Genomic DNA, 27,528 nt, shown 5'->3' with positions numbered 1-27,528 from the left:
TCGAAAACACGTGGGGGTGCTTAACTTTTTTCTTTGTGTAAATTATATCTATTACTAACTTCGTACTTAATTTGGCCTTTTTAACATATTTTTATTAGAGCGTCACTGATGAGACTTTTATAGAAATAATTATTTCAAAAATATATAACTTCTAGTTTAGAAAATATTTTTCCGTCTCAAAGTAGAGCTGTATTTTTACACTGATTTCCAAAAATGTTAGTTATACATATTTGGCTACGTCCGTCCGGTTTAAAAAATGTTATTTCCGGACTCATAATTTTATATACTCTGATTCCAAATTATAAAGTTTTTATATACTAACTGATGCAATAAAAAAAATACATTTGCTACTTCGAGTTTGTAGAAATTTGATTCCGGTCTGAAAAGAAAGGTTCATTATGACCATTCAAATAAAACATGGTTTCTAGATACTTTTCAAGAAAATCATTCCGACGAATTTATTTGGTAAAAGTAGATATCTACTATAAAATATCACTTGATCGCTTTGATTCAAAAAAGCTTAAATATTCCTGAACAAATATGAAAATGAATGACACTGTAAATTTAAAAAAAACCGGATGAGACTATTCTCAGTCAGGTGCGGAATGACGCGAATGACTACAAGTTCTAACTTCAATACTAGTAATAAGATCTTATTAGAGTGTTTACTAATCTTTACCATGAAAACAAAGTAGAAAAGTAACACATGTACTGGTGTATACGCTGCAGTTCTAAGAATACTTACATGGTAATAACTAAAAAACTAATGACAACTCGAGAGTTTGGGTTGAACAGGTTGCAATATCTGTTCGATATAAAATTCAAAATATCTTGCAGAACAACTTTATACAGCAAGAAAGGGGTAAAACGGAAGAAAAGAAAATAATAATCAGAAATATGGAAAATTTAAAAGGACCTTATAATAATCACAACGAATAATTGGAAAGACCTAATAATCATAACAAAATCAAATTGTCTTCCAGTTAAAAACTGGAAAAATAAACATTTAATACCACCTACAATATATAAGTCAGGTGTGGTGCAATTGTAGACCTACTACAAAATAACAAACAATTACAAAAAATACCAGCTTTTAAAATGTGTACACTAAGTTTATCTGTACTTAAAAAGTTCTACAGTTCTACAATTCTAGTTCTCTAACTTCCATTTACCAGTTATGTATACTAATTCTGATAACTAAATGATAGAACGTCCGATTTACTGTTTAATCAGTATTAAGATGGTAATTCAACACATTATTATGACTTTTTTGTTTAATTTATATATGTGTTCAAATTTTGATCATGAGTTAAACGGAACCATATATATAAGAATTTAAAGATGCACAAAAAAACAGTGGTTTTTTTTTGTATGCATGTTGCGTGGCTCTGTGCTTATACGTCCAGTTGTTGTGCTATTTAAAATCTTGTCTATTGCTTGTCATTTTGTGCTTTGTGCTTTGTCTATATGCCTTTTTATGTTACATATATGACAATGGCTCTGTACTTCTACATCCCGTCATTATGTTATTGTACTATGGCAAGTTTTTGCGATTTTGTGATTCTTTGTTACATAATTGTTTGTTGTTTTAATGATTAAGATTATATAACAAAGTCGACTGCTGTATATTTGAAATGTGTACCTATTTTGTCTGTTTGCTTTACTCACGCATTGTTGTCAATATAATGGAATATGATGCGACTGTCATACAAGTGAGAGATTAAGTTATCTATAAAACCAGGTTCAATCCACCATTTCCTACATAATGAAATACCCGTACCAAGTCAGGAATATGACAGTTATTATCTATTCATTCGATGTGTTTGAGCCTTATGATTTTGTCATTTGATTAGGGACTTTTCGTTTTGAATTTTCATCGGAGTTTAGTATTTTTGTGATTTTACTTTTTTATATGTTCCTGTTTTGTTAATTTACTTATATAAAACGTTGATTTACATAAGGCAATACGATTGTTATACTATCAGGCATAATATTGATATATATTTTTTTTACTGTAAGCAAACCGTCAAAAAATGATTATTCCTTTGAACAATGTTATTTTATCTCAAGGCATAGATTGCCTAAGCTCTATTGTTATTTTCTTGATGGATTTTTGCCTTCCTTCTATTTGATTGGAGCACCGTGGATGATTAATATACACATTAACCACATATCTATTTAAAATATTTGAAAACTAATATTCAACCTAAAGAGTTTTATACAATAGTTATCTACTCACAGATTAATTTTCAAATTTTTAAATGCAATGGCTCTTTTGATTTTTAAACGATATGCAGACACACTAACACATGTCTTGGATTGACCGACATTATCGTCATTTTTCAAGACGTCACAAAAGAAAATTCAGAGGACGATAAGAAAATTTGATTTCATAATTGAATACGACTAATAAAGAACTGACATCAAAGGAACACACGTTGATGAAATTAAAATAATCAACAGACCAGGAAAAGGATAAAACGTGTAAGAATTAGACAAACTTGTATCTATCATTTTTTTAAAAGTAAATCAAGACCAACTCTTTCTTTTGTCATTCACTGTGGAACGGGAAAACTTGAGTTTAGGGTAGAACAGTTGAATGTTTTCAAGCTATTGCAAGTATATACAAGATATGTAATCTTAAAGATCTTTTGAATTTTTGATTTATCCCTATCTACTCACCCCAAATCACTATTTATTAAATATTTTCACTAACCTGTAAATACGTCTTCTTCCAATAAAAATTTCCTGGGTCCAAATGTTACGTCATATAAGCAGGAATAGGAAACATTCAGATCGTCTTTTGTTAGATTTTGGATAACTAAGGTGTATCCATCTTTCTCAGCCTTTCCATCATACTTTTTATTATTGTGTCCAGTTTTGACATCTATAAACAGTGTCTGTTGACTTGGAGTCCATCTATCCCATCCTGCTTCCTTTGGACAGCAGTTTGGAACATGGCAAAATAATGTCACGTTTTGTCCAAAATCTGTTACCTTTCTAATAACTGTCCATTCTAAAACACCTGCAATTGTTTTATTTGAACTATTTCTATGTTCTATACTTTGAGTAAAACAAAAATATTTTATTAAACAGATATATGAAGATATACTGTGAGTTCCAATGTGACAACTCTCCATCCATGTCAGCTTTGTAAAAGTACACCATTGTAGGTAAAGGTACAGCTTAAACACGGATCATTGGTTCACACAGAACAGCAGGCTATGCAAAATATCAACTTTAAAACCATTCAAACTTGCAAACTAACTGTCTTATTTATATATAAAAAAGAGAAACTGGAATTAATTATCAAACACATCAACTAACGTCAACTGATTATCAGGTTCTGACGTAGGAAATTTACAAACACATTATTCGGGTTTAAACGTTTTAAAAGGCGCCATCATTCACCCTAATCAGAAATAATAGTGTAACATCAAAATAGAAAGTCTTACTTTAAAATATCAATTGAAACTCCAGCACACACTGCAAAAATAGTATGAAGTATGATACTGTTAATTAAAATCAAAGAAAGAGACAAGACTCCGCAAGGGAGCAAAAAGAGGGACGAAAGATACCAGAGGGACAGTCAAACACATAAATCTAAAATAAACTGACAACGCCATGGCTAAAAATAAAAAGTACAATCAAACAAACAAAAGTACACAAGACACAACATGGAAAACTAAAGAATAAACAATACTAACCCCACAAAAAACTAGGGGTGATCTCAGATGCTCCGGAAGGGTAGGCAGCTCCTGCTCTACATGTGGCATTCATCGTGTTGCTTATGTGCAAATGACGCGAAGGAACATATGGTATATCTCCAATAATAAAGCATATACAAATTTGTATTATATATTACTGTGAAAACAAAGATGACACATTTATTGGTGTATACACAGCAGATCTGAGAACACTAAAATGGTAAAAATTTCGGAACTTACGTCAACTCGCTAGCTTTGGACAACATGACAATACACCAAAATATTTGCCTACATAACTTCTCAGACAACACATAACTTGCACGTATCTCAAAATGATGTGTGTGATGAAAGCTGTCATAAAAAAGTCCATATTTAAATTTTGTGTAAGCCACTTGTTGCATTCATTTACATTTCTAGAAATATACCAAAACTTATATAATTGGTTTATGATACATACACATGATGATATTTTTTAGTTACCTTGTATCATATGACAATTTGCCAAAATCAGCAAAATTAGCAACTTTTTCATGTCCAACATATATCTGAAAATATAGAAAAAAAACGGTTTTGATCTTTTCTTAGCACTGTTATTTTGACCAAATCTGGTTTCCTATCAAGCCACAAATCGTATGCTCTGCAATATTAAGAAAATCGAATGTGTAACTAAAACAGACATTACTTATCAATATGACACTTAGTGTGATCCATTAACCCCAATTTTGTCAATAACACAGATATACACACTCAAACAAACACATAATTAAAATAACCAAAGACGCCATTTAAAAGTTCTTTGAAGTATTTAGGATTCAAATAAAATCCGTGCAGTCTATGTTCACACTGCTCTTTACCTAATACAGGTACGACATTGCATCATATAGGAATGTATGAACAGAACTGAATTGACCTCTAGGCAAAATCAATAGTTTTTAATTTACAAGAAACATATCTGAAATATACCATCAACTCTGAAAAAGATGTCGGATTTTTTATGATTATATTTTTCATAAGAATGTGGACAATGGCAAATGTTTGACATTTATATACAAGTCTGTGAAACTCTTTGTAGAACGACTTAACTACTTTTCCATTTTAAAGTTATCAATTTTTCCATATATAAGAATAAAAATACAAAAATACAACTTTTAACTAAAGAATTTCAAAGTGAAAACAAATACCTATTCATTAATTTTCAACAAGAAAGTTAAAAACGAATTAAAACATATTTAACTAATTACAATTATTCACGTTATTCAATTGTCACTATTATTGAATATTTGCTTCCATCGACCTTTTCAAGTGACAGAGACATTTTTTGGGACTTTTCCCAAATGACATACTCTCGTGCAAAAGCATATAAGTTCTGTCAAGTACCTGACGTTTTAATTCGTCTGCTTTAATAAAAATGTCTTTTTCATTCATGGTCAAATAACGCATGGAACTGTCATTGTCGAGGAAAAATGCATATGCAGCATTGCATAAAACTGATATGAAATGCACTGAAAATGCACATAGATAAGAAATAGAAACAGACAGATAAAAAAAAGTAGATGTGAATGATAGAAAATGCAGAAAAAAAACCTGAATGTGAAATATATTTTACTTGATATATATAAGTGTCCAAAATCAAAGTTATAATAGAAGAGTGGCTACAATGTTTTAGCAAACATAGAACAAAGAGTGTCAAATATAAAAAATGACCCGATGAGTTTCCCTGGTTTATGAGTTCTTAGGAACCCATGTTATTAAACTTTTAAATCAATATCTTGTCTAATTATTTAAAACAAGACAGAAATTACTTCAAGTACAATTATTGATCCACAGATTATTTATTTTAAGTGCCAGTCTTTGTAAGAATCAGACAATTTAGGTAAACATCAAAACATGATTAGAAAATACCCATCCAGCGAATCATGCTATTTAATACTAATCATCATCCTGAGTTAAACAGTATTAGTCTTTCGTTTGTGTGTGTCTGGAAATATAAAATAACTTGGTTAGATATTTGGTTATAATGATAGCAAATTACAGAGTTATCTCCCTTTATTCGTTAATTTCTAGTGCATTTCAACCAAATTGTATCTTCTATTACCAGAACAGAAAATGGAAATGAATGTTATTTTTGTGCATAACTACATATCATGAACCAAAATCAATGTCAAATTGGGTGGGTTTTTTTTGTAATGTTTTCACCATTGCCTGATTCTTAGGCAGACTGGCACTTAATACAATATTATTATAGTTGTATTATGTAATTACAATAATATTAAGTTAGAACTGACAGGTAAGCTTCGTGCAGCTTTAAGTATTATAGAACTTGGTCACTGTACATAACTTATTATTAAATGTACCAGGTGGATTATATTGCTGTTCTTGATAAATGGTTTGAGTTTTGTATTTATTTGGACTGTTTTTCATCTGTGTTTTTTTTTTTTATATTTGCAACTGTTTTAAACAAGCATAGCAGTCATTTCATGTCAGCTTTAGCTGGCACCTATCGGTAAAAGCATCGTGTTGGAAAAAAAGAACAATAACTCTCTCCACAAGACACATCTAAAAAGTTTCGACACTCTCGTTAAATCTTTTACGATTATTTTTTATAATGGCTGTCGAATTTAACGTTTAAACGCGAACTTGAAAAAACGGGACAGATCGGAATAGTTTGATGTTATTAAATACGATATTTATTTTTATTTGTTTACAAACACAAGAATTTTGAAATTTTGGTAATTTTATTGTACCACGGAAATAACTGAAGTTTGGACAACAACATCTGACGCCATGTTTCGTCTGCGTCTTTCCATTATCAGTGAGGTCAAAACAAATTTCCTAAATAATCACAGGTATTTCATTTAAAAGTCAAAAAGTCATAACTAATGATATCATACGTATTGTAAAATTTCCGTCCAGCCGTGGGAACACAAACAAAAAACTCTGCAATACATGTCGGAATATTTTTTTAATAAACTATGGTCATGCGGGTTAAACTCCGGTGCAATGGTTGAACATGACAACTTATGTTCATCTTCCACATAATTCACCATATCAAGTAGCAGTGATAATAACGTTGGTTATACTGTTAAATGTGATTACGATTATACATGTAGCCCACAAAATAATTTGAAATTGAACAAAAGTTTAATAAGAAAATAAAAAAAAAATCAAATTTTTCACAATTTTCTAATTCTATATTTCCTTTGACAAACTCTCATCAAATGTTTTCACTGATTATGTCACATATCAGATATCTACCTTGTACAGTCCTAGGTGTTGGAACCTGTGTGGTCGTATCATGCTGTGCGTGATGAAGCATCATGAAGTTTCTAACATGATAGTACCCAAATTGCACCTATATTGTCAGTTTGTTTCACTAATCTTTATTTTTACATACTGGTTCCCAGTTATGCTCTCTGTGTTCCATCTCCCAGAGACATAACTTGGGAATGTTACCAGTAAACATACACATGCATATTGTATAGTCATAGACAATTTGGTTTGAACTGACCTACAAATAATCCATGATTTTCTCATGAGGTCAGTACCCAAATCATCAATTTGAAAGGAGCAAATTAAATTTGTTACCAGCATCCCTTTCTTAAAAAAATAATAGTTGAAGCATGAAATAATTTCAAATTGTTTGAATAGTTGAAGAATTAAAACAAAACATCTGTTTATATTCCAGTTTAAAGGATTTGAAATAAAACATGTAATGATGTATATGAAATTTGGGTACTGACCTCATGAGATAATCATGGATTATTTGGAGGTCATCAGTTCAAACCTATTTGTCTCTGACTATACATGAACTCAAAGTTAAACTCGTGTATCACGAACAAAGATAGTCTACAAAATAAGCACAAATGAACTTTTTTCTGGTTTTCATAAAAAAAGTTGGTGAAACAAACTGACAATATAGGTGCAATTTGGGTACTATCATGTTAGCAACTTCATAACTACAAATGTTTTTTTCATGACCGAAATAAAAAAAAAGAACATACTTAAAGGCATTAACATCCTTCGCCATGCACAGCCTAATACGACCATAAATGTAAATTTAGCATATGAAAAACACCAATTATTTATTTTGTCAGTTAAAATCAAGCATTTTAATTTGGGACTCTTCAAATTTCAATATGGACTTATTTGAAAACAGGTATCAGATGAACCCAAACTATTTTATTTAGCAGCAGTCTCTTACTACATTTCTACTTAATTGTATATGATAGTCCTACAAAAATATTAAAAATATGTTAATTTTTATGTTTTCTACCTTCTCTCAAGTGAAAGCAGTACCTTTATGGTCACTATTTATGTGTTGCATCTCAATAAATTTTTTACCACTTTATAGGTTGCACTTTGTAAATACTGCTGTTTCGCAAAACACTTCTCTTTTGGGGACACCTTGAATACTCATAAAAATAATAATTGTGTTTACATACTGGTTCCCAGTTATGCTTTCTGTGCTCCATCTCACAGAGACATAACTTGGGAATGTTACCAGTAAATATACGCGTGCATATTATTTACATTGAAATATGTGGTAACCTTTCATTCGAGGTAGGGGTAGTTAAGAAAATTAGTGTAAGTTTGAACTATGAAAGATTCAGGGCATATAAACGTTAAAAATATGCAACACAGCCCTATATTTTGACCTTTGAAAGAAATTGTGGAGAATGTGAATTTGCAATTCTAGGATAAGATTTTTTTTCGAAACTTTATAGTAAAAGTTGTATAGTTTTAGCCGTAAAAGGAGTTCCTATGGGAAATTGCATTGTCAATATTTACAGAAATGCAACCTATAGTGACTAAACAGTTTAAACAAATACTGTTCAAGAAACCAAAAAAGAAGACAACTTGGAACTGCACCAGTTATGCCAGTATATACAATTGAGAAAGAAAATGGATAATGTGTCAAAGCGACAACAACCCGACAATAGAGCAGACAACAGCCAAAGGCCACCAATGTGTCTGCAAAGTAGTGAGAAATTTCCGCACCCGTAGTCGTCCTTCAGCTGGCTCCTTAAAATATGTATACCAGTACATTGATTGTGGACGTCATTATAAACTATAAACACTCAGATCAGAATTGAATGGACAGTATGTAAGTTATATGTCTTTGGGAATATATATTGAGGAGAGTTATTAATTATTCTACTGATATTGCAATTTAATCAATTTCTTTTTACTTTCTTGTAAAACAAATCACACAATAAGTGAAACATGCAAAAAGTCCCAACTTATATGTTATTACTGGAAGTTTTAAACAATAACAAGTGTTGTATGTACCAAATAATGTGCTTCGGTTAGAGAAAAAAATCATGTACAATTTTGGAAATTAAAGGCACAGAAGATCTTTGTGCAGCGCACTGGCGCATGTCAGTTGTGAATTAACTTACCAAATATATTGTCTTTATCATGATACTGATGTCGACATTATCAAGGAGTACTCATCTTAGGAATACCCCAAATTTTGTAAAAAAAAACAAAAATGTTACCATAACCCAAAAGCCAATTATAATCATCATTTTGTGTTTTAAACCTTCTAATACATTTTTTTATTAACTTATACTAAAGTTATTGTCTGGAAACTAAATGTGTCTTTCTGAAAACAACAACGAAATGATTAAGCATTACTCGAAAACAAATGTTTGACATGCTTGTATTTCCCGTTTCCATTCCAAAGTTTATAATTCTTTTTATTTAATTCTTTTCAAAGTAATCTAACAAAAAAAGTATATGCAAGAAATGAAATAAAACTGACTGTGAATTAGTACATGAAATTGATGTAGAACCCATGAACTTAAAAAGATCAGAAATACTAATGTTTTTTTTTGTTCGAGTTAGATTTTTTCACTTAAGCCCTTCAGCGCTATTAATTTAAATTATTTAGTCAAAATTTAACACTAGTATTAAAGTTCTTCATAACAAATTGGCAAATATTTTCACCAAATTGAAAACTACGGTGTACAGAGAAAAAAATCAACAGGTTTTTTATAAAGGGTGATTTAGAAAAAATAAGCTATTAATGCTGAAATTTATTATAGGCAATAATGGAAATTTTCAAATTGAACAACAAAGCAAATTAATCAACATGAGCAAAATAGTTAGCTGACATTGAAGATACATTTTTGCTCAGATGGCCCATGATAAAATAGGTACTAGGACAGGGACGCTACAATAACTCAAAATAAAATACATAAACTAAAATTAGAAAAAAACCCATACAAGACTTACAAGACTTGCAAAGGCCAGAGGCCCATGTCTTGGAACCAGCACAACAATGCAACGGGGTTAAAAATGTTTTGTGAGACAACCCTCCTCTATACCACTTGTCAATGTAGAATAAAGAAATACCCAACAAAATGCATAGTCAAACTTATAATAGAACAAAAGAAAACTAACCAAAATAACTAAGCCAATGATACATAAATTAATAAAGAACTACAACTACTAGTAGACAACACTTTATAAACAGGTATTGTTTTGAAAAGATTATCTTCTCCATTTCTGTGATTTAAGTTATAATTAAAGAGACTTGGTAGATTAGAATTATCTAGAAAAATATTGACAAGATAAATAAAGGCAACAGTAGTATACCGCTGTCCAAAACTCATAAATCCATGGACAAAAACAAAATCGGGGTAACAAACTAAAACCGAGATAAAAATGAATCTACATAACTCAAATTGTAAAATTTCCCTTCAAATACATGTTTTTGAATTTTCAAAATTTGAATAGGCGATTAATTTGTTGCAACACAACAAGGTTATCTATCATTTGTTTACATTTGCTTTTCTTCCGTTTGTTCCGTTGATACAGTAAATATAGTCGGACGTATGATTTTTTTCGGGTTTTATGAAACTTCCAGCGTATTAGTTTATCTCGTTTACCTCACCTTTGACAGTTTAATATTGTCATGTCAACACGATACACACATTATTGTAGTTATACATACCTTTTTGATGATAAAACTAAACTTCAACTTCTAGCTAGGTAAACGGCAATTGTTAATTTATCGTAGATGTCTGCCTACTATCTATATATATATGACAAGCATGTGACTTCACATGATCTAAATAAACATTGATATCCTTTTAATGACACATATATATATATATTTATACATGTATTTGTTTAACTGAAATGTTCAACCCCGCCACATTCTGTCTGTTTGTGCCTGTCCTAAGTAAAAAGCCTGTTATTCAATGGTTGTCGTTTGTTGTTGTGTTACTTATTTTTATTTAGTTAATTTGTTGGTACATAAATTAGACCTAGTTTTTTGGTACGAACATTTTTAAATTTGACATTTTGGGGTCTTTTAATAGCTGTTGCATATTTTTTTTTTCGTTTACCGTTTTTACATACATTAGGCTGTTGGTTTTCTCGTTTTATTTTCATTTTTTTTTTACATTCAATTTGTCGTTTCTGTGCCTTTTTAGCTGAATATGCCGTATAGGCTTTGCTTATTGTTTAAGTCCGTACGGTGACCTATAAATGTTAATGTCTATGTCATATTGGTCTCTTGTGGAGAGTTATCTCATTTGCAATCATACCACAATTCCTTTTTTTATATTGAAGATAAAATTGTTCATTTTCGTTCTTGATCTATAACGTATAGTTTGCACACCGTTTATTTTCATTGAAGAACCTACATTTAACACGAATTATCTTCACGACAACATAGTATATTCAGTATGTAATGGCGTATACTCGTTTGGATTCTATTGTCACATTTTGAGACAGGGCTCCTCGTCTATTTAAACTATGTGAGATGACAATATTTAACATCACAAAAAGCATGTTTTTCTAACTCATGAAATCTAGATTAGCACTCACATGATTATAGAATAATTACAATTTGAAATTCCCAATTTGACATATCTAATCAAAGCGCAAAGATAATTGTCGTCAGGTCAATGACGTTTTGTGTGATTAAGATATAGATTCGATCACTGTATCGAGTTTGATACGATATGTTTTCACTCGAGACAGTTACATTTTCAAATTTAAAACGGAAGGCTCGCAGATCCATGTCGTTGGCAAGTTATTTTCGATTTGTGAGTCTGACTGTCCCGCTTTTATCTTCGCCCCTCTTTTGAGAATAGAAACCAGGAATATGTCAGAGACAACAACTGCACTCCAGAACAGAAATCAGCACAAGGCTAATAAAGAATCTGGAATTAAAAATTATAAAAAAAAATAACACAGATCCCAAATTTCATGGACAATAAAAAAAAAAAAATGGCCAAACTATTTTATAAAATATGCATAAATAGTAATATTAATAGACCTTATTACCTATACGATTCAATAAAAATACACCAAACAAATATCCCTGGTAAAAAAAAATATTGAAAATATTTGATTATTTACTAATTGAAATAAGAAAAAAAAACTATTTTGTTTTTGTTTTTCTATGACTCGAACAATGGAAAACTAGACATAGAAACTAAGATCAAAATTTTATGTTTGCGCTAACGCGAGTTTCGTCTACAAAATCCTCATCAGTGATGCTCCAATAAATTGTTATAAAAGGTATAAGGACAACTGGGCTGGTGATTTCCTCGAAACGAAACGTCCACCAGCAATTACATCGACCCAATGGTAAACATTGTTATCAAAGGTACCATGATTATAATCTAATAAGCCAGATGCACGTTTCGCATGTTTCGTTTGCATAAAAAAATGCCAAATAAAGTACGAAAACACATTCCTCAAAGTTTTGCCAAACAATGCTGTATACCTTTTGCAAATTTGACCAAATCAAATTAATCAATTGAAAAAATGAAATTGCACTGAAACATATACTTGTACATGTAAGAGTGACAGAACGTAAAAAAAAGGCAAACTTATAAATCGAAAATAAACTGAGCCATGACCAAAAAAGTAAAAAAAAACAACCAACAGACAAATCAATAGTACACATTACAAAACATAGTAAAAAACGTAACAACATTGAACAACACGAACACCACCTAAAACTAGGTCATTTAGGTGCTCCGATCTAAACGTTTACTCTTATTTCAAAATTCTGCACTATCCCTCTCTCAACTTTGAACTTTCCTCATTATTTAATTCCACCATCTACCATGTGAATGTATACTGGTAAAATATCCCGATCATATGATCTCTATGGTATGAAACATATAGATCATATTTTGAGCAATTAAGTAATCAAATCAAAATATCTATGGATATTATATATCTCCCAAACCGGGGTATGTATTTAAAAATTGCAACCTTTACGTCTAATTACTGATTTACCAAAGGTTTGTAATCAGATATTTACAAAAAACAATGTTCATCAATCCTATTTAGTTTGAATTTAATATACCACTTTATTTATAATTGTAATATCGCCAATTCATTTTTTGTCACATCAGGTTGCATACAAAAACGGTAAAAAAAATCTTTGAATTTGACCGTTGTAGACATCTTATTCTACATTTCATTGCAATAGAAAAAAATCTCTGGCATAGGTATAAATATATTTAAGAATTGAATGCTTCTTTTTGTAAATTTATTGGGGTGTAAAAGCGTTGACCGAAGTACATTTTGTATGAAGCGCGGAAGCGCTTCATACTTAAAATGTGCACACAGTCAACGCTTTTACAACCCTATAAAGTTACAAAAAGAAGCATTCAATACTTATAATTACATTTTTTAGCTTTGGTCATGAAAACACGAATTTTACAGTTTTTGTATTTTATTCACCTGTGCACTTTATTGTGGGACCACGTGTTATCATGAATGAAAAGTTTTATTGAGTGATGCAATTGCTTACGGAATAACACGTGGTGTGCAGTTAGCCTATCAAAGTAAGGTATTAAAATGAAATATACATCTAATGTAATTATATGTATATAGATATAGGAAGATGTGGTGTGAGTGTCAATGAGACAACTCTCCATCCAAATAACAATTTAAAAAAGTAAACCATAATAGGTTAAAGTACAGCCTTCAACACGGAGCCTTGGCTCACACCGAACAACAAGCTATAAAGGGCCCCAAAATAACTAGCGTAAAACCATTCAAACGGGAAAACAAACGGTCTAATCTATATAAACAAAACGAGAAACGAGAAACACGTATATATTACATAAACAAACGACAACTACTGTACATCAGATTTCTGACTTAGGACAGGTGCAAACATTTGCAGCGGGATTAAACGTTTTAATGGATCCAAACCTTCTCCCTTTTTCTGAAACAATAGCATAATATCAAAACATAGAAAAACATACCATAAAATATCAATTGGCAGACTTAACTCAATCAAAAAACGTATGATTACACAATGAACGAATAAATTTGATCTGCGATATCTGAATACAAAAGCACAGTTAATCAAATATTAGAGACAAACATTCATGACCAAAAAGCGAACAAACAAATTTAAACACAGGACATCACTGAGAAATATTTAACCAATCAATGTTCACTTTAGAAAAAAACCCGGTTTTTTTATAATCTTGAAGTTTATACAAATGTTGTAAGAATAAGTGAAAAATTGAAGATATTACAAATAATCAAAGCTGGTGTACAGACAAGATCCATATAAATAAAAAATAACAAAAAAGCATCATAAACAGTATCAACAGGTCGAATTAACAAGAAAATACTTAAAAAGAAATGTATATATATTAGTCATGTTGGTTCTTCATTACATTTAGTTGGAGTTCCTAGATTTTGAAAACTCGAGGTAACATGGTTATTAAAGGTTGTAAAAAGGAAGAAATAGATTTAAATTTAGTAGGTTACATTGTAGCCGCTAGAGACGGTTATTTTCTTATATGCAATGAAATATCAGGTACATGTATAGTTTTCCTTATTATTTTTCTATTTTCTCATTGGAAACAAAGATATGATTATAAATATATTTCATATCCTCTTTTCAAAAACTGAATTGTTGATTTGGTTAACTTTTTTTTGGCTTTGGTATAATATTAATGACATATTCACCATTTCCTTTCTCAATTTTAATCTAAAATCAAATTGACCATCTTCGTAGTAATAACACGCTTAAACGCTTGTTAGTTTCTGTTTATATAGAGGATAATTTTACAGTCTATTGATATTTTATCGTGTGTTTTCTATATTGTGATGTTATACTATTGTTTCGGAAAAAGGGAGAAGGCTTGGTACCAATAAAATGTTTAATCCCGCTGCAAATGTTTTCACCTGTCCAAAGTCAGGAATTTGATGTACAGAAGTTGTCGTAATGTAATTTATACGAGTGTTTTGTTTCTCGTTTTTTTATATAGATTAGACAGTTGATTTTTTTTTCTCGGTTGAATGGTTTTACACTAGTAATTTTTTGGGCCCTTTATAGCTTGTTGTTTGGTGTGAGCTAATGCTCCGTGTTGAAGGCCGTACATTGACCTATAATGGTTTACTTTTATAAATTGTTATTTGGATGGATAGTTGTTTCATTGACACTCATACCACATCTTCCTTAAGGTCTAACTTATAATTCATAGAATTTTTTGATTATTTGCCAAAGTATAATTTATAACCTGCTTCTTAAAAAACATTAATACAAATAATGGGTCACCGGACTTATTCTCACACTACAGGTTGTACAAGCTTGTGTATAGAATATGCATTGAAACCCCAGTTTTCCTCATTAAAACGAAAACTTCACCAAAGAATTTTAAGATAAAATATGAAAAGATGGCTGCAATATTATTTTTATCAGATAAGAAAAATAAAAATGGGGGTCATTGAAGTCGTTTTCTTGCTACATATAAAATGGATTAATTCTTAACACATACTATTGTAAAAATAACACAATCTGAATTATCTGCCCTTGCATTTGAGCTATCTCCCCTTATTTGGCAAAGATGAACAAAAAAGTATTCGTTTTTTTGTAAAATACAACCAAAGTATAATAAAACATGGTATTTTCTATATTATATACATATTCATTACCTACTAATCTCAAATTTGCACATTTAATAAAAGAGTAAGACCTTGTTTTCTAGTATTTCTAAATCCAAGATGGAGGAAGACACCTCATTTACCTAAATTTATAAAGTCTGCAAAAAATGTTAAAAGTGCAAAATAACAAAGACTTGTAGGGAAATTCAATGTGATTTTACAACCATGGATTCCTAAAATTGTACGAAATCTTTGTTTGTTAATGATGTACACCTCTGAGGAGCCAAAAAATTCTAGAATTAATCTTTTGTTCTTAACCTGGTTTTTGGGTTTAAAAGACTGTAACGAAATAATTGGTGAAGAAAAAATCATATGGTGGTGCACTTCTTTTTTTGCTACGGCCCTTTGAAAATGCCCAATTTTGATGATTTTCCCATTTTTCATCTATTTTCACCTATTTTTGGGCTATTATTGTGAAAAAAATCACAGTTCCACAATTAAACTTTTTTTTATACTTTCTAGAAAGATGAAGGGGACCAATCTGAATAAATTTTACTTAAAAAAATCATAGGTAGGTGTTAATATAAGAAAGTTTTATCATATTTTGGCGTTTTTTGGTGTAAAATTTACCATGCTGTCAAATTTGTATTTTTGTGATTTTTCTCAGTTTTAAGAACAAAATACATTTTTTTTCAACTTTTTTGTTATAAATGATTGACAAAATACATATCTTAGAACTTTGAAAAGACCAAAATGATATGGGACGTACATGATTCTTGTTAAATCATTTGTTGTATCCCTCACCCATTTTCTCAAAAATTTTGATAAATATACTGACTTATTTGGTCGTAAAATTTAAAAACTGGATTACTCAAAAACCGTTCATTGTAAATACACAATTTTTTCACAGAGTTATGTTTGATTATAATATTTTCAAAATTCTTTGATATTTTCCACTTGTATCACATGTTTTGGAAATAATTCAAGAACGAGATTTCAACGAGACTGAACGAGACTGAAAAGTCAGAAGAATACATCCTTAACAGTTCTAACATAAATGGCCAAAAGGCTAAAAAGACCTTACGTTAATATGTGATTTATTTTTGAGACATTCACACTTTGTACATTTCAGACCTAGGCAAAGGTGTGGCAGGAATTTCCAGTATGTTAACATTGACAAGAATACACAATGCTGTGGCTGCATATTCAAGTATGAGAAAGCGAGTCTAAATTTATTTCAGCTCACCTGTTCACAGAACCAAAGATTGGCTGTCTAATTAATGTGTTTTTTCCCTTCATTATCTAACCTCTATTGGTAATAGAAACATTGATGAAGTTATACACAATACATTCAGAAATTATTGTGTGCATTTATAAATGCAAAACTAGTAGAAACAAATTTGTAATGTTATTAGTGACATTAGTAAGCTCACAATTTGATGAAGGAAAATCACGACTAAAATTATGAATGCAAGTTTTTATTAATGTGAACCTAAAGCCTCGGTCACACCTTACCGGATAGCTCGAACGGACGCCTAACGGATAACTTTTTTTCAATCCGTTGTTGTCCGTTAGACTCCCGTTCTTGTCCGTTAGGCGTCCGTCCATATCCGTTGCGTGTCCGTTAAGCGTCCGTTTTATCCGTTGACGTCCGTTCTGTCCGGTGGAAAATTTTGAGCATGTTCAAAACTTTGAACGGACGTCCAACGGATAAAATGTCCGTTTAACGTCCGTTAGGCGTCCGTAAGGCGTCCGTTAGGCGTCCGTAAGGCGTCCGTTAGGCGTCCGTTTTGTACGGTACTCGTCTGTTTTGTATCCGTTACGTGTCCGTTATGCATCCGTTGGAGATCAGGTAGACCAATTCACCAACGAACGTCTACCGGACGCCTAACGGACGCCTAACGGACGACTAACGGATGAAACGGATGTGAAACGGACATTAACGGAAGGATAACGGTAAAACAGATGCCTACTGATAGTTTATTCTCATAAAACCATGCAAGTACAAAGGTTCCAGAGAAGTTGAAAAATATTATACATAAAAAACAAAATATGCGTTAGAAATGCATAAAATTCAAAAATACTAGATGTAAAACGGATAAATGCCAATTGAAATTTCGCGTCAGAAATGCCAATATATGGTATGTTAGATTTTCTTGAGTGTCATGACTATTAATTATTCGTGATGGATCTTGGAGTAAGAGCACGTCTTCGCTACCAAGCAGCTCTTATTCAGGCCAGACTCAACTTAAATGTAGCAAATATAAACCTTATAGCTGTCGAAAGGACCGAACTTAGGCGGGAGGATCGGCATTCCTTTGTACACTTCCTTCGAATACCCACAGAGATGTTCGACGAGATATTGCAGCGGGTTGGGCCTCGCAAAGCCAAACAGAATACCTTTTACAGAAATCCGCTGGAACCAGGACTCAAGTTAGCAATTACACTTAGACACCTTGCTTCTGGAGCAAAATATCATAGCATGCAGTACGGGTGGAGAGTTCCGCATAACACCACATCCGTTTTCATACCAGAGGTACATTGTATAAACAAATTCAGAAAATCAACTTAAACTCTATAAGACTGAATTACCCCACTGCTTTTACCTTGATTCTTTTTAATCAGAGGAGCTCTATATTTGCACACATATCATGCTAAACAAGACGCAATACAAAATAAAATCAACTAAACCAGTTAACTCAAAAAGTGACCCTCGTGTGAAGAAACGTAAAAAAAATTCGGATAAATTGTTCAATTTGTTTGGTACGTGTTACCTTGATAACTGTCCTACTGACCAGACTTTCCCAGAAGCAAATATTATAACATATGTACTAGATACCATGTTCATCTGACGCGCCTTTAATTTTCAGATGGTTTATTTCTTTTAATTTTCAGATGGTTTATTGCCTTTAATTTTTAGATGGTTTATTGCCTTTAATTTTCAGATTATTTTGTTCATCCGTTTTATCCGTTAAGCTTCCGTTAGGTGTCCGTTTTATCCGGTACTCGTCCGTTGGATGTACGTTCGACGTCCGTTCTGTCCGGTATGTATCCGTTTCACGTACGTTCAATGTCCGTTGTGTGTCCGTTAGGCATTAGTTAGATGTCCGTTAGTACACCAACGGACTCCCAACGGATAAACATTTTGTCAACGGATAACTTTTTTTATCCGTTAGGCGTCCGTTCGAGCTATCCGGTAAGGTGTGACCGAGGCTTAATACATGTACTGTCATATTTTCACATTCATAAAAACATTACAATAATTTTTGAATTTATGGTAATCGTTTTACATACTGCATGCACTGGTGAGGCAGTTATAAGGACTTTTGAAAAGACACTAGTAGTTAAGTTTTTTTACCTAGTTGATTATAGAATCAGTGAAGGATTTGTTTGTGCAGTGTGCTTGAATACCTCTTTTTGGGCTCAATAATATATATAATCATAGATTTTTAGATTTATTTAAAAGTTAAATGATGAGATATTTCATTGTGGCATTAATATATAAGGTACTGTTAAAATATACAGGTATATTTTCAGATTGTTAATGTTATCTAAAGACTACAGTTTAAAGAGAGAAGCTTTTGGTAATCGACTGTACAATTATCCTCTACATGTCCAGACACTGGCCAGATTGGAGGTAATTATTCAGTGGATGGTCAGTTTGATATTAGATTGGTTCTAAACATTTTATCAAAGCCAAATAAATCTAAACTAATCAACAATTCAAGGTTTGGTACCATTAAAACGTTTAATCCCGCTGCAGTTGTTTGCCTTTTCACCTGTCCTAAGTCAGGAATCTGATGTTCAGTGGTTGTCGTCTGTGTATGTGGTTTCTCATTTTTTGTTAGACTAGATTAGACCGCTGGTTTTCCCATTTGAATAGTTTTACACAAGTAATTTTTGGGGCCCTTTATTGCTTGCTGTTCAGTGTGAGCCAAGGCTCCGTGTTGAAGGCTGTACCTTGATCTATCATGGTTTACTTTTATAAGTTATTATTAGGATGGAGAGTTGTCTCATTGGCACTCATACCATGTCATCCTATATCTATGAAATGTATATATTATTTAGTTGATCTGTAATATTCCATTTGTATGCCTTATATACACATGTAAAAAAGTATTGCAACACCTTGAATTAAAACTTGAAAAATCAGCCTCTTTTTTTGGATGATATATAATCAGTGATAATAAGATATTTGTATAATATTATTGAAACATAGTTTATGATAACATTGGCATTGAAACGAAAAAAAATGTTTGAAAAAAAAATGATTTATATAACCACAATTTTAATAATTTTAATAACAAAATGAAGTGTTTTTTGTACAAAAAAATGCATTTTATAACTTTGACTGTAGTCGAACTGTAGTCGAACGTTACAATGTCACAAATTTCAAAATTAATCTTCAGATGACTGTTCACATCATGGTTGATCGTTTTACACCAAAAAATTAGTACTTTGCCAAAAATCGACTAATATGTTGCTAAGGTAGCAGCAACCATTTCTATTTCTGAAGAAGGGCATTATTGCTTTCATGATGTGTTTGAACTGGGGTGTCCTTTTGCGCACTTTCCGCCCAATAGTGTCCCATATATGCTCGATATGGTTCAAATCTGGGCTTCAATCTGTCCAAGGAAGATGACCCGAATTTCATTGGAATCTCCACGATGCTAATTTTCAACTTTAGTGAGCTCTGCACTACATTGGATACGGAAAACTGTGTGTCTGTTCGTAAGCAAAGGTCTCTGAAATGGTCTTATCGCACAATAACCAGTAGCGATGAGTCGATCTCGAACAGTTGTTGTTAATAGGCTCCAGTATTTTGCTGCAGTTCAGAGTTGTCGAGGACCCATTACAAGATGTCAATCACATAACTTTAAAAACTTGGTAATTTAAAGTGTTGAAAACAATGAGGATGAAAGCATCTGTTTTGCTGTTTACTGGTACAGTAGCTGCATGTGCAAATAAATACTTACCGAGTGGATATTTATTGATAAGACTAAGGTGATACTTGAATAATGTTTGAGTAGTTCTTTTTTACCAAATTATATCACAAAAAAATGAAAAGTGTTTTTTAATTTCAATTTCAATTTGGTGATGCAATACTTTTTTCCATGTGTATATAAATGTACAATGTAATGACGCTAGAGAAAAAAATAAAGATGAAAGGTATTAACTGGCCACCAAATGATTGATTTAAGTGGAGATGAGGTGGTCAAGTGGTCTAGCACACTGTGCAAGGCAATTTGACGCCACAATGTCTCAGTAGCATTGAGTTGAAAATGTCAGGGAAGAACAAAAAATTGTTGAGGATCCAACATTGTTGGTCTGTTAATTAGACAAATTATATAAACAGAATGTGTTTTCAGCCTTGTATCACCATAACTCTTTTTTATCATTCTATGAAGTCGTTAACTGATGGTTGATATGGTTGAGATGTTCTTTTTATCAACAGACTGAAGTGAGAGCTGCCACCTTGTTTGTTTTCCAAGCTGTGTTACTGTTAAGTAAACAAGAGAGTGGTAAAGCTACTGAAGATGAATTACACCTACTTAGATTACTCACCCCCTGATCAAGTTATACACAGGTAAACAGGTAAGTAACAGGTAAACCTAACGCATCAAGGTCCCACCATCATGATATTAAAGTGGAAAGGGTTCCACTTTTAAAATTGAAATTTTGACTGTCATTTAATTTTTGCCTATTCAGACTTGATGAGTAAATAAAAAGTAAGTAATTGAGTAATGACTTTATTTAAAGAGGGTGACTCAATTAGCTTTCACTTATCTACATTGTGTCTCTAACTAAGAGAAAATAGTACCTAAGGTACTGGGTCTGTGTTATTGTCTTTGTCTGTCTAAATCAATATCTAAAACAATTATGAACCAATTTTATTTTGTATGTGTATGCCTCTGTGAAACTCCTACCTGTCTCCTTACATAGTTATTTCTTGTTTTGAGTTTGCTCTAACAATCAGCTGACAATAGTACTATTGTATTGTGGAAAGTCTGTCTGCTTTGTCCTAAATAAATGGTTAGGCATCCTACACTAATTCTATTCTACATTATTGATATGCTTAGATTTGAGATCACTTTTCTCTAGTAACTTCTTGTTAGGTTGCAACTTGAGGTACATGCCACTCGGTTATGATACTGAAAATGATGGCAGTGATGGATCATTGTTAAACATTCAGCAGCAAATAGAATGTTTCTTGAGGGGAAGAGAAGAACACTATAATGTAATATTAATATCAACCTTGCTTTGTTCTTATCTGACTCTCAGGAATTTGTTAAGGTGCTAGTTTACAAGGTATCAGTCATCTGGAAAAACATGTACCCTAGACATCTTTATTTAGACTCTGTGTGCTGACTAGACTTGAGCTCTTTCTCTTTAAATGACTAGATTTTAAAAAAAGAAGCAGAACATATCTACTTTCAAGACATCTGTTTTTTATGGTCTTAGGCAGAAAACTGGCTATCCTACAACTGGTCAATTAAGATTACCTATCATATTTTACAGGATGACGTATACACATTGATACGTATAAACAATAAATGGTACCAGTATTTTTGTTTTATAATATTAACTTGACAAACTATTAATGATTTTATGATTATTGCTTAAAACTTCACACACTTGTTACATTGTGTACTTATATTAATCTGAAGATCTGTATATTTTTTCCTGATGATTTATTTAATTTTTGAGTTTTTGAATTTATATTGAGCTTTTAGGTAAAAAAATATTGTCTCTTAAATAAACTTCCTTTTGAGCAGGAATAATGTATGAGTCATGACTTCCCGTTAACATCCCTGTTTTTCCTAAAAACATTTATTATGATTTTTTTCGAGACAACAGGCCTATTATGCACTCATGGCACAGCTGTTTATTTTCATTAATGGTTTTATTTATTATGACTCTATTATCATTTTAAGGCTATGACAGTAAGTTCAGAAGGTTTGGAAAGTTTTGGAGGTCAAGGTTATATAGAGGAGACTGGGTTACCAAATTTTCTTAGAGACGCTCAGGTAAGAATTTTGTTGATTATTTGTCTGGTGTCAAAACATAATATACCTTGCTAGAAATGAAATAGTTGTTTTAAAATGAACAGATAATAAAAGACCAAACAATATATAAATTTATTAAGATATGTGTATTTTCTCAGTCGAATTTTAGACATGAAAAAGTATATGTATACCCCCGCATTAAAAAAAGGGGGGTTAACTGTTTTACCTCTGTCTGTCCATCCATCCATCCATCCATCGGTCAGTCAGTCAGTCCGTCTGTCCCATGAATATTTTCGCAGTATTTTTCTTAGGAACTTCTCTCTCAACTTTTCTCAAGGATTTCTGAAATTTGGTTTCAGGGTTTATGGAAGTCAGTTATACCATGTGATGCGTTTTCAGATTCATCACTTAACAACTTCCTTTTTACCGATCACTTGTATCATTTTACACATAATAACCAATTTGAAAATTTTCTTCACATTTTTCTCAGGAACTACTAGACAAGGAATTCTGAAATTTGGTTACAGGGTTTATATAAATCACTTATATTTAGTGATGCGTTTTCAGATTCATCACTCGACAACACCCTGTTCACCTAACACTTGTATCATTTTAGAATGTTTTACACATAATAGCCAAGTTGAAAATTTTCGTCACATTTTTCTCAGGAACTAGACAAGGAATTCTGAATTTTTTTTGCAGGGTTTATATAAGTCACTTATACCGTGTGATATGTTTTCAGATTCATCACTTGACAACTGCCTGTTTACAGAAATATTTAAGAGGGGTTATCATCAGTGAGCAGTAGCTCACAGTTTTACTTGTTTGTACTGTTCTGAAATTTTGCCTGTATTCATATGATATGCTCAGCTTACATTAAAGAGTGTTTGAGTAACCGTTATTTACAGGAGATATATTAAAAACACATCAGTATTCTTCAAGTTTACGGAAAACTATGAATTGAAATTTCAAAATCATGAATTCATTAAGACAAAAATATCTGAAAAAACCATTAGAATTTTGTTTGAAATTAACATTCTGGTAATGCAAAATTTTTTTTTATAAGCCATAAAATTGAGAATAGAATTAGGAATATGTCAAAGAGACAACAACCCAACCAAAGAGCAGATAAAAGCCTGCCACTTGGTCTTCAATGCATCGAGAAAATCCTACAACCGGAAGTGGGCCTCAACTGGCCCCTAAATAAAAATGTGCATTAGTTCAGTGAAAATGGACATAACACAAAACTCTAAAACATATAAATGAACTAAAATTAAAAAAAAAACATACAACTTGAAGACTAACAAAGCCCAGGGACACCTGACTTTTGACAGGAAGGAAAAATGTGGAAATATACTTCAACTTATATCTTTTTTATTAACCAAGGTATTAACTATATGGGAAGGAACAACAAATATTCTGTCTTTAGATGTGTTAAGATGTATCAGTAAATCAAATGGTAAGGCATTGATATCTTTGAAAAATTATGTTGACAATAAACTGTCCAGTACACCTTCAGAGTTATCAAAAGAAGCAGAGAAGTTACAAATGGCTTTGAAATCAGTTTTGCAATTTGTTACAAAAAATCAGGAAAATGTGGATGTTTTGAGTTTTGCTGCCAGAGATTTGTCTTATAGTTTATCTAGAATATACATGGGTAAGTATAAATTTAATCTGATTTATCTTAATGTATCACAAGCGACTGAAAATGACTGATGCAGAAATGTAATTTATATGCATGACTAAATGATATTTTATTTCATTGTAGTTATTTTTTATACCACATCTTTTAATTTGAATATTGTTCACGGATCGAATTTTTTCTACAGTAAGTGATCAAATGTTAATGTTAATTTTAATTATTAAAGAGGGGATTTTATATTTAAAAGGATAGGCTACAACTATCTATAGGGTAATGTTCTTTAAAAAAAGGATTGACAGATTTGAAAATGTATGTAGGGATGAAAATTTCTGACAATTGTTTCATAATTGATCATTTCTACATTTGTTTCAGGAACAATAATGATTGAACATACAGCAAGCTGTGAAATGTCACTAGCTGATATTTATGCATGTAAAAGGTAATAGTTACTGCTACATGGAATGAAACAGAAACTAATGGCAGCTGTGAAAGATAGTCAGATTTGTGATTTCAGTTTTGTTTAATTGCTACAAAATGTTGATGTGTTTAATATACAGCAAACAAAACAAAAACAACTTTTAAGCTTCCAAGCCATAATTTGCTAGACATATGCCTCCTTAACCATTTCTTTTTGAAAAAAAAACCAAGATAATTAATCATTCATTGTATAAACATAAGATATTTTATATAAATATGGTAGGAACCTGTGTTTAATTTAAAAAAAATGACATATAATTTTTAAGATATGCTTGATTTTGTGACCTTCATATTTATTAGAATTAGAGTATCTTTAGGTCACTCAAATATATGGACATAATTTATAATGTTTTTAAATGGAAAAAAGCAAAATAACGATTCATTACTCTTTTTCCAGATGGTGTGAACAGCAACTATCTTTAGTTTCTAACCAGGACCAATACAGTAAACAAAGCTCAGATATGGACAAAGAACTTGTATATGGATGATACTCATTTTCCAGAAATCTATTTATATATCTGTGATATCTATCGAACACATACAAATGACTGATTTTGTTGATCATGATTTGAGATGAAACTTGTTATTTCCTGATTGATATTAATGAAAACATAGAATACTTGACTGTGATCATGTTGAAACCTTTACCATAATGATTGGTCCTCCATACAAATGTATTATTAATTTTTGTATAATGTTATAAAAAGATTACAAATTAGAACAATATTATTAAAAATATGTTGCTGATGATGTGAAAATCATTACTGAAGATGAACAATAGACATTTTATTGATGATTACTGTCAGACTTGGGGTAATTGTAATTGTAATCATTAATCAGCTGTAATTGATTACAATTTCCCAAGTAATCATTGTAATCAATAATCAGCCAAAAATATGATTACATGTAATTTAATTTAATCAATTACTTTTCAAAATGCCCTGTAATTCTGATTACTTTATGATTACATTCTGATTACAATGAAAAAAATCTTGAACTGTGTTTATGGTCAATAAATAAAACTTTTTGTTCTTCTTATTGAATTAATATTCAACAAGTTAAGATAGTTTGGTCTACTTTTTAAAGCATGTTTATAATTGATTTGTATACTTCAGTAAAAAAAATACTGTTACAGTATTCAAAAGTCATCATTAGCCTAACAAAAGACATGTCATACAATTTTATGTCTCTAGAAAAGATATTGTACATACATTCACAATTTAAAGATGTACATATATATTTGTCTAAAATCTATTATATTTAAGTAATATCATACTTTTCTTTAACCCTGAATTATAATCTTTTGTTAATATTGTGATTTTTGTTAACTCTGTATTGACAGGTAGGAAACCAATTAAGGTTTGTTTTTATTGCAATTTCCAATTGAGTATACATAATGTAGCTGTAGGACAATATATATGATAAAACATTAATCAGACATGTGAAAATTTTTATAATTAGCACAAACTAAATTAAAAGTTGGACAAATATCTTGATTAAATTAAGTAAATTTTAGTATTTACTTGGACTGGACATGTAAAGTGCATTGATTTATAGTATTGCATTTTGTTTAAACAATTCTATTAAAATTTTACATAGTTTTTATTTAGTAACTTTATTTTATCCATATTTTAACTTTCATACACTGCACCTTGAAATACATAAAAAGTCTGGAAGAGGTCAGAAGACAAACAGCAAACTCTTTATAAAGCCATATTCAATTGAAATCACAAAATAATTCAGAGATAAATTATGATAAAGTGTAATGGGCGACATAATGTTCATGTATACATGTCAGAAGTGAACTTTTGTGGTTTATTAAATTGATGAAGTTTGAGGTTGTCAATTTATAATATACAAAACAAATCCTTTTGAAAAAGTGCTATAGTTATATTAAACGTCAATTCATTCACATCCTTCAAAATGTTTTTTATTTTTTTGTTTATTCATTGTAATCAGATGTAATCATGATTACTTTGCCAATGTAATCATTAATTTAATCAGACATTTTCAGAAATGATGTAATCGTTAATTTAATTTAATCGTACAAATGACAAAGTAATTGTAATTTAATCAATTACATTGAAAGTAATCGAACCCATCTCTGATTACTGTTGATTTTTATTAAAAACGAATTTTATTCCAATTGATGTGTGCTTTGGTTTAAATTAACTTTATCTGTATGTGTGTTAAAACAACGAAAACAGCACTGTAGATAATTTAATGTATTTGACACGCTTTTCTGGATTTGCCTTCATTGCAGTAAGATTGAAAGCCTAGGATGTATCAGTGTTGAAACAGTTGAGGAGTGTTATGACAAAAAATACCAAAAAAAAAAAACAAATTCAAATAAGGTCAACTTTGCCTGAAGAAGTTAAACACTTTGTTTCTTCATAAATTATAAATTTATAAATGGGCAATTGAATTTAATTAATGCACATCTGGTGCAGAAAAATTGGTACCATTCATTCTGTAAAGAAAGGTTTGTTATTAAATTGCTTCTCTCATGTAACCTATCATTTTCTTATGCTTTGATTAGTCACACATTAATCATTATGCTTTTAGAAGTGTAGATAGCAATGACACCTTTTTTTCTATTAGATCAAGGGTTTTTATACTGCAACACATATGGGGGAAAAATTCCCTTCTGTTATTAAAGAAGAGGGACGAAAGATACCAGAAGGACAGTCAAACTCATAAATCGAAAATAAACTGACAATGCCCTGGCTAAAAATGAAAAAGACAAACAGACAAACAATAGTACACATGACACAACATAGAAAACTAAAGCATAAACAACACGAACCCCACC

At 31.1% G+C, this 27,528-nt stretch overlaps 2 protein-coding genes and 1 long non-coding RNA gene across 4 annotated transcripts in view; 2 read left to right on the top strand and 1 right to left on the bottom strand.

The window, feature by feature from the left end:
• Nucleotides 1–27,528, top strand: part of LOC134681246 (acyl-CoA dehydrogenase family member 11-like) — a 533,340-nt gene that overhangs the window by 300,291 nt on the left and 205,521 nt on the right. The gene's annotated exons all lie outside the window — the stretch shown is intronic.
• On the bottom strand, nt 2,712–18,432 carry LOC134681488 (uncharacterized). The gene is made up of 3 exons (XM_063541124.1): nt 18,365–18,432; nt 4,188–4,252; nt 2,712–3,025 (listed from the first exon to the last, which is right to left on the bottom strand). Exons 1-3 carry the CDS (start codon nt 18,430–18,432, stop codon nt 2,712–2,714), a joined length of 447 nt encoding a protein of 148 aa, XP_063397194.1.
• LOC134682030 (uncharacterized) lies at nt 19,128–24,249 on the top strand. Its single transcript, XR_010100764.1, has 4 exons — nt 19,128–19,227; nt 21,046–21,185; nt 22,526–22,618; nt 23,984–24,249. It is a non-coding gene; the product is annotated as an uncharacterized LOC134682030 (long non-coding RNA).

This window comes from Mytilus trossulus, chromosome 8, assembly GCF_036588685.1.
Source record: "Mytilus trossulus isolate FHL-02 chromosome 8, PNRI_Mtr1.1.1.hap1, whole genome shotgun sequence".
Lineage (NCBI taxonomy): Eukaryota > Metazoa > Mollusca > Bivalvia > Mytilida > Mytilidae > Mytilus > Mytilus trossulus.
The sequence above is the reverse complement of the archived record's forward strand: the minus strand, read 5'-3'. Positions and strand labels throughout refer to the sequence as shown.

Coding starts and splice junctions, on each gene's coding strand:
- LOC134681488 (XM_063541124.1), bottom strand. CDS start 18,432: ATGGTATCTAGTACATATGTTATAATATTTGCTTCTGGGAAAGTCTGG. Junction 4,253..18,364: donor TCAGTAGGACAGTTATCAAG/GTAACACGTACC, acceptor CTATATTTTCAG/ATATATGTTGGACATGAAAA. Junction 3,026..4,187: donor AAATTGTCATATGATACAAG/GTAACTAAAAAA, acceptor AAACAATTGCAG/GTGTTTTAGAATGGACAGTT.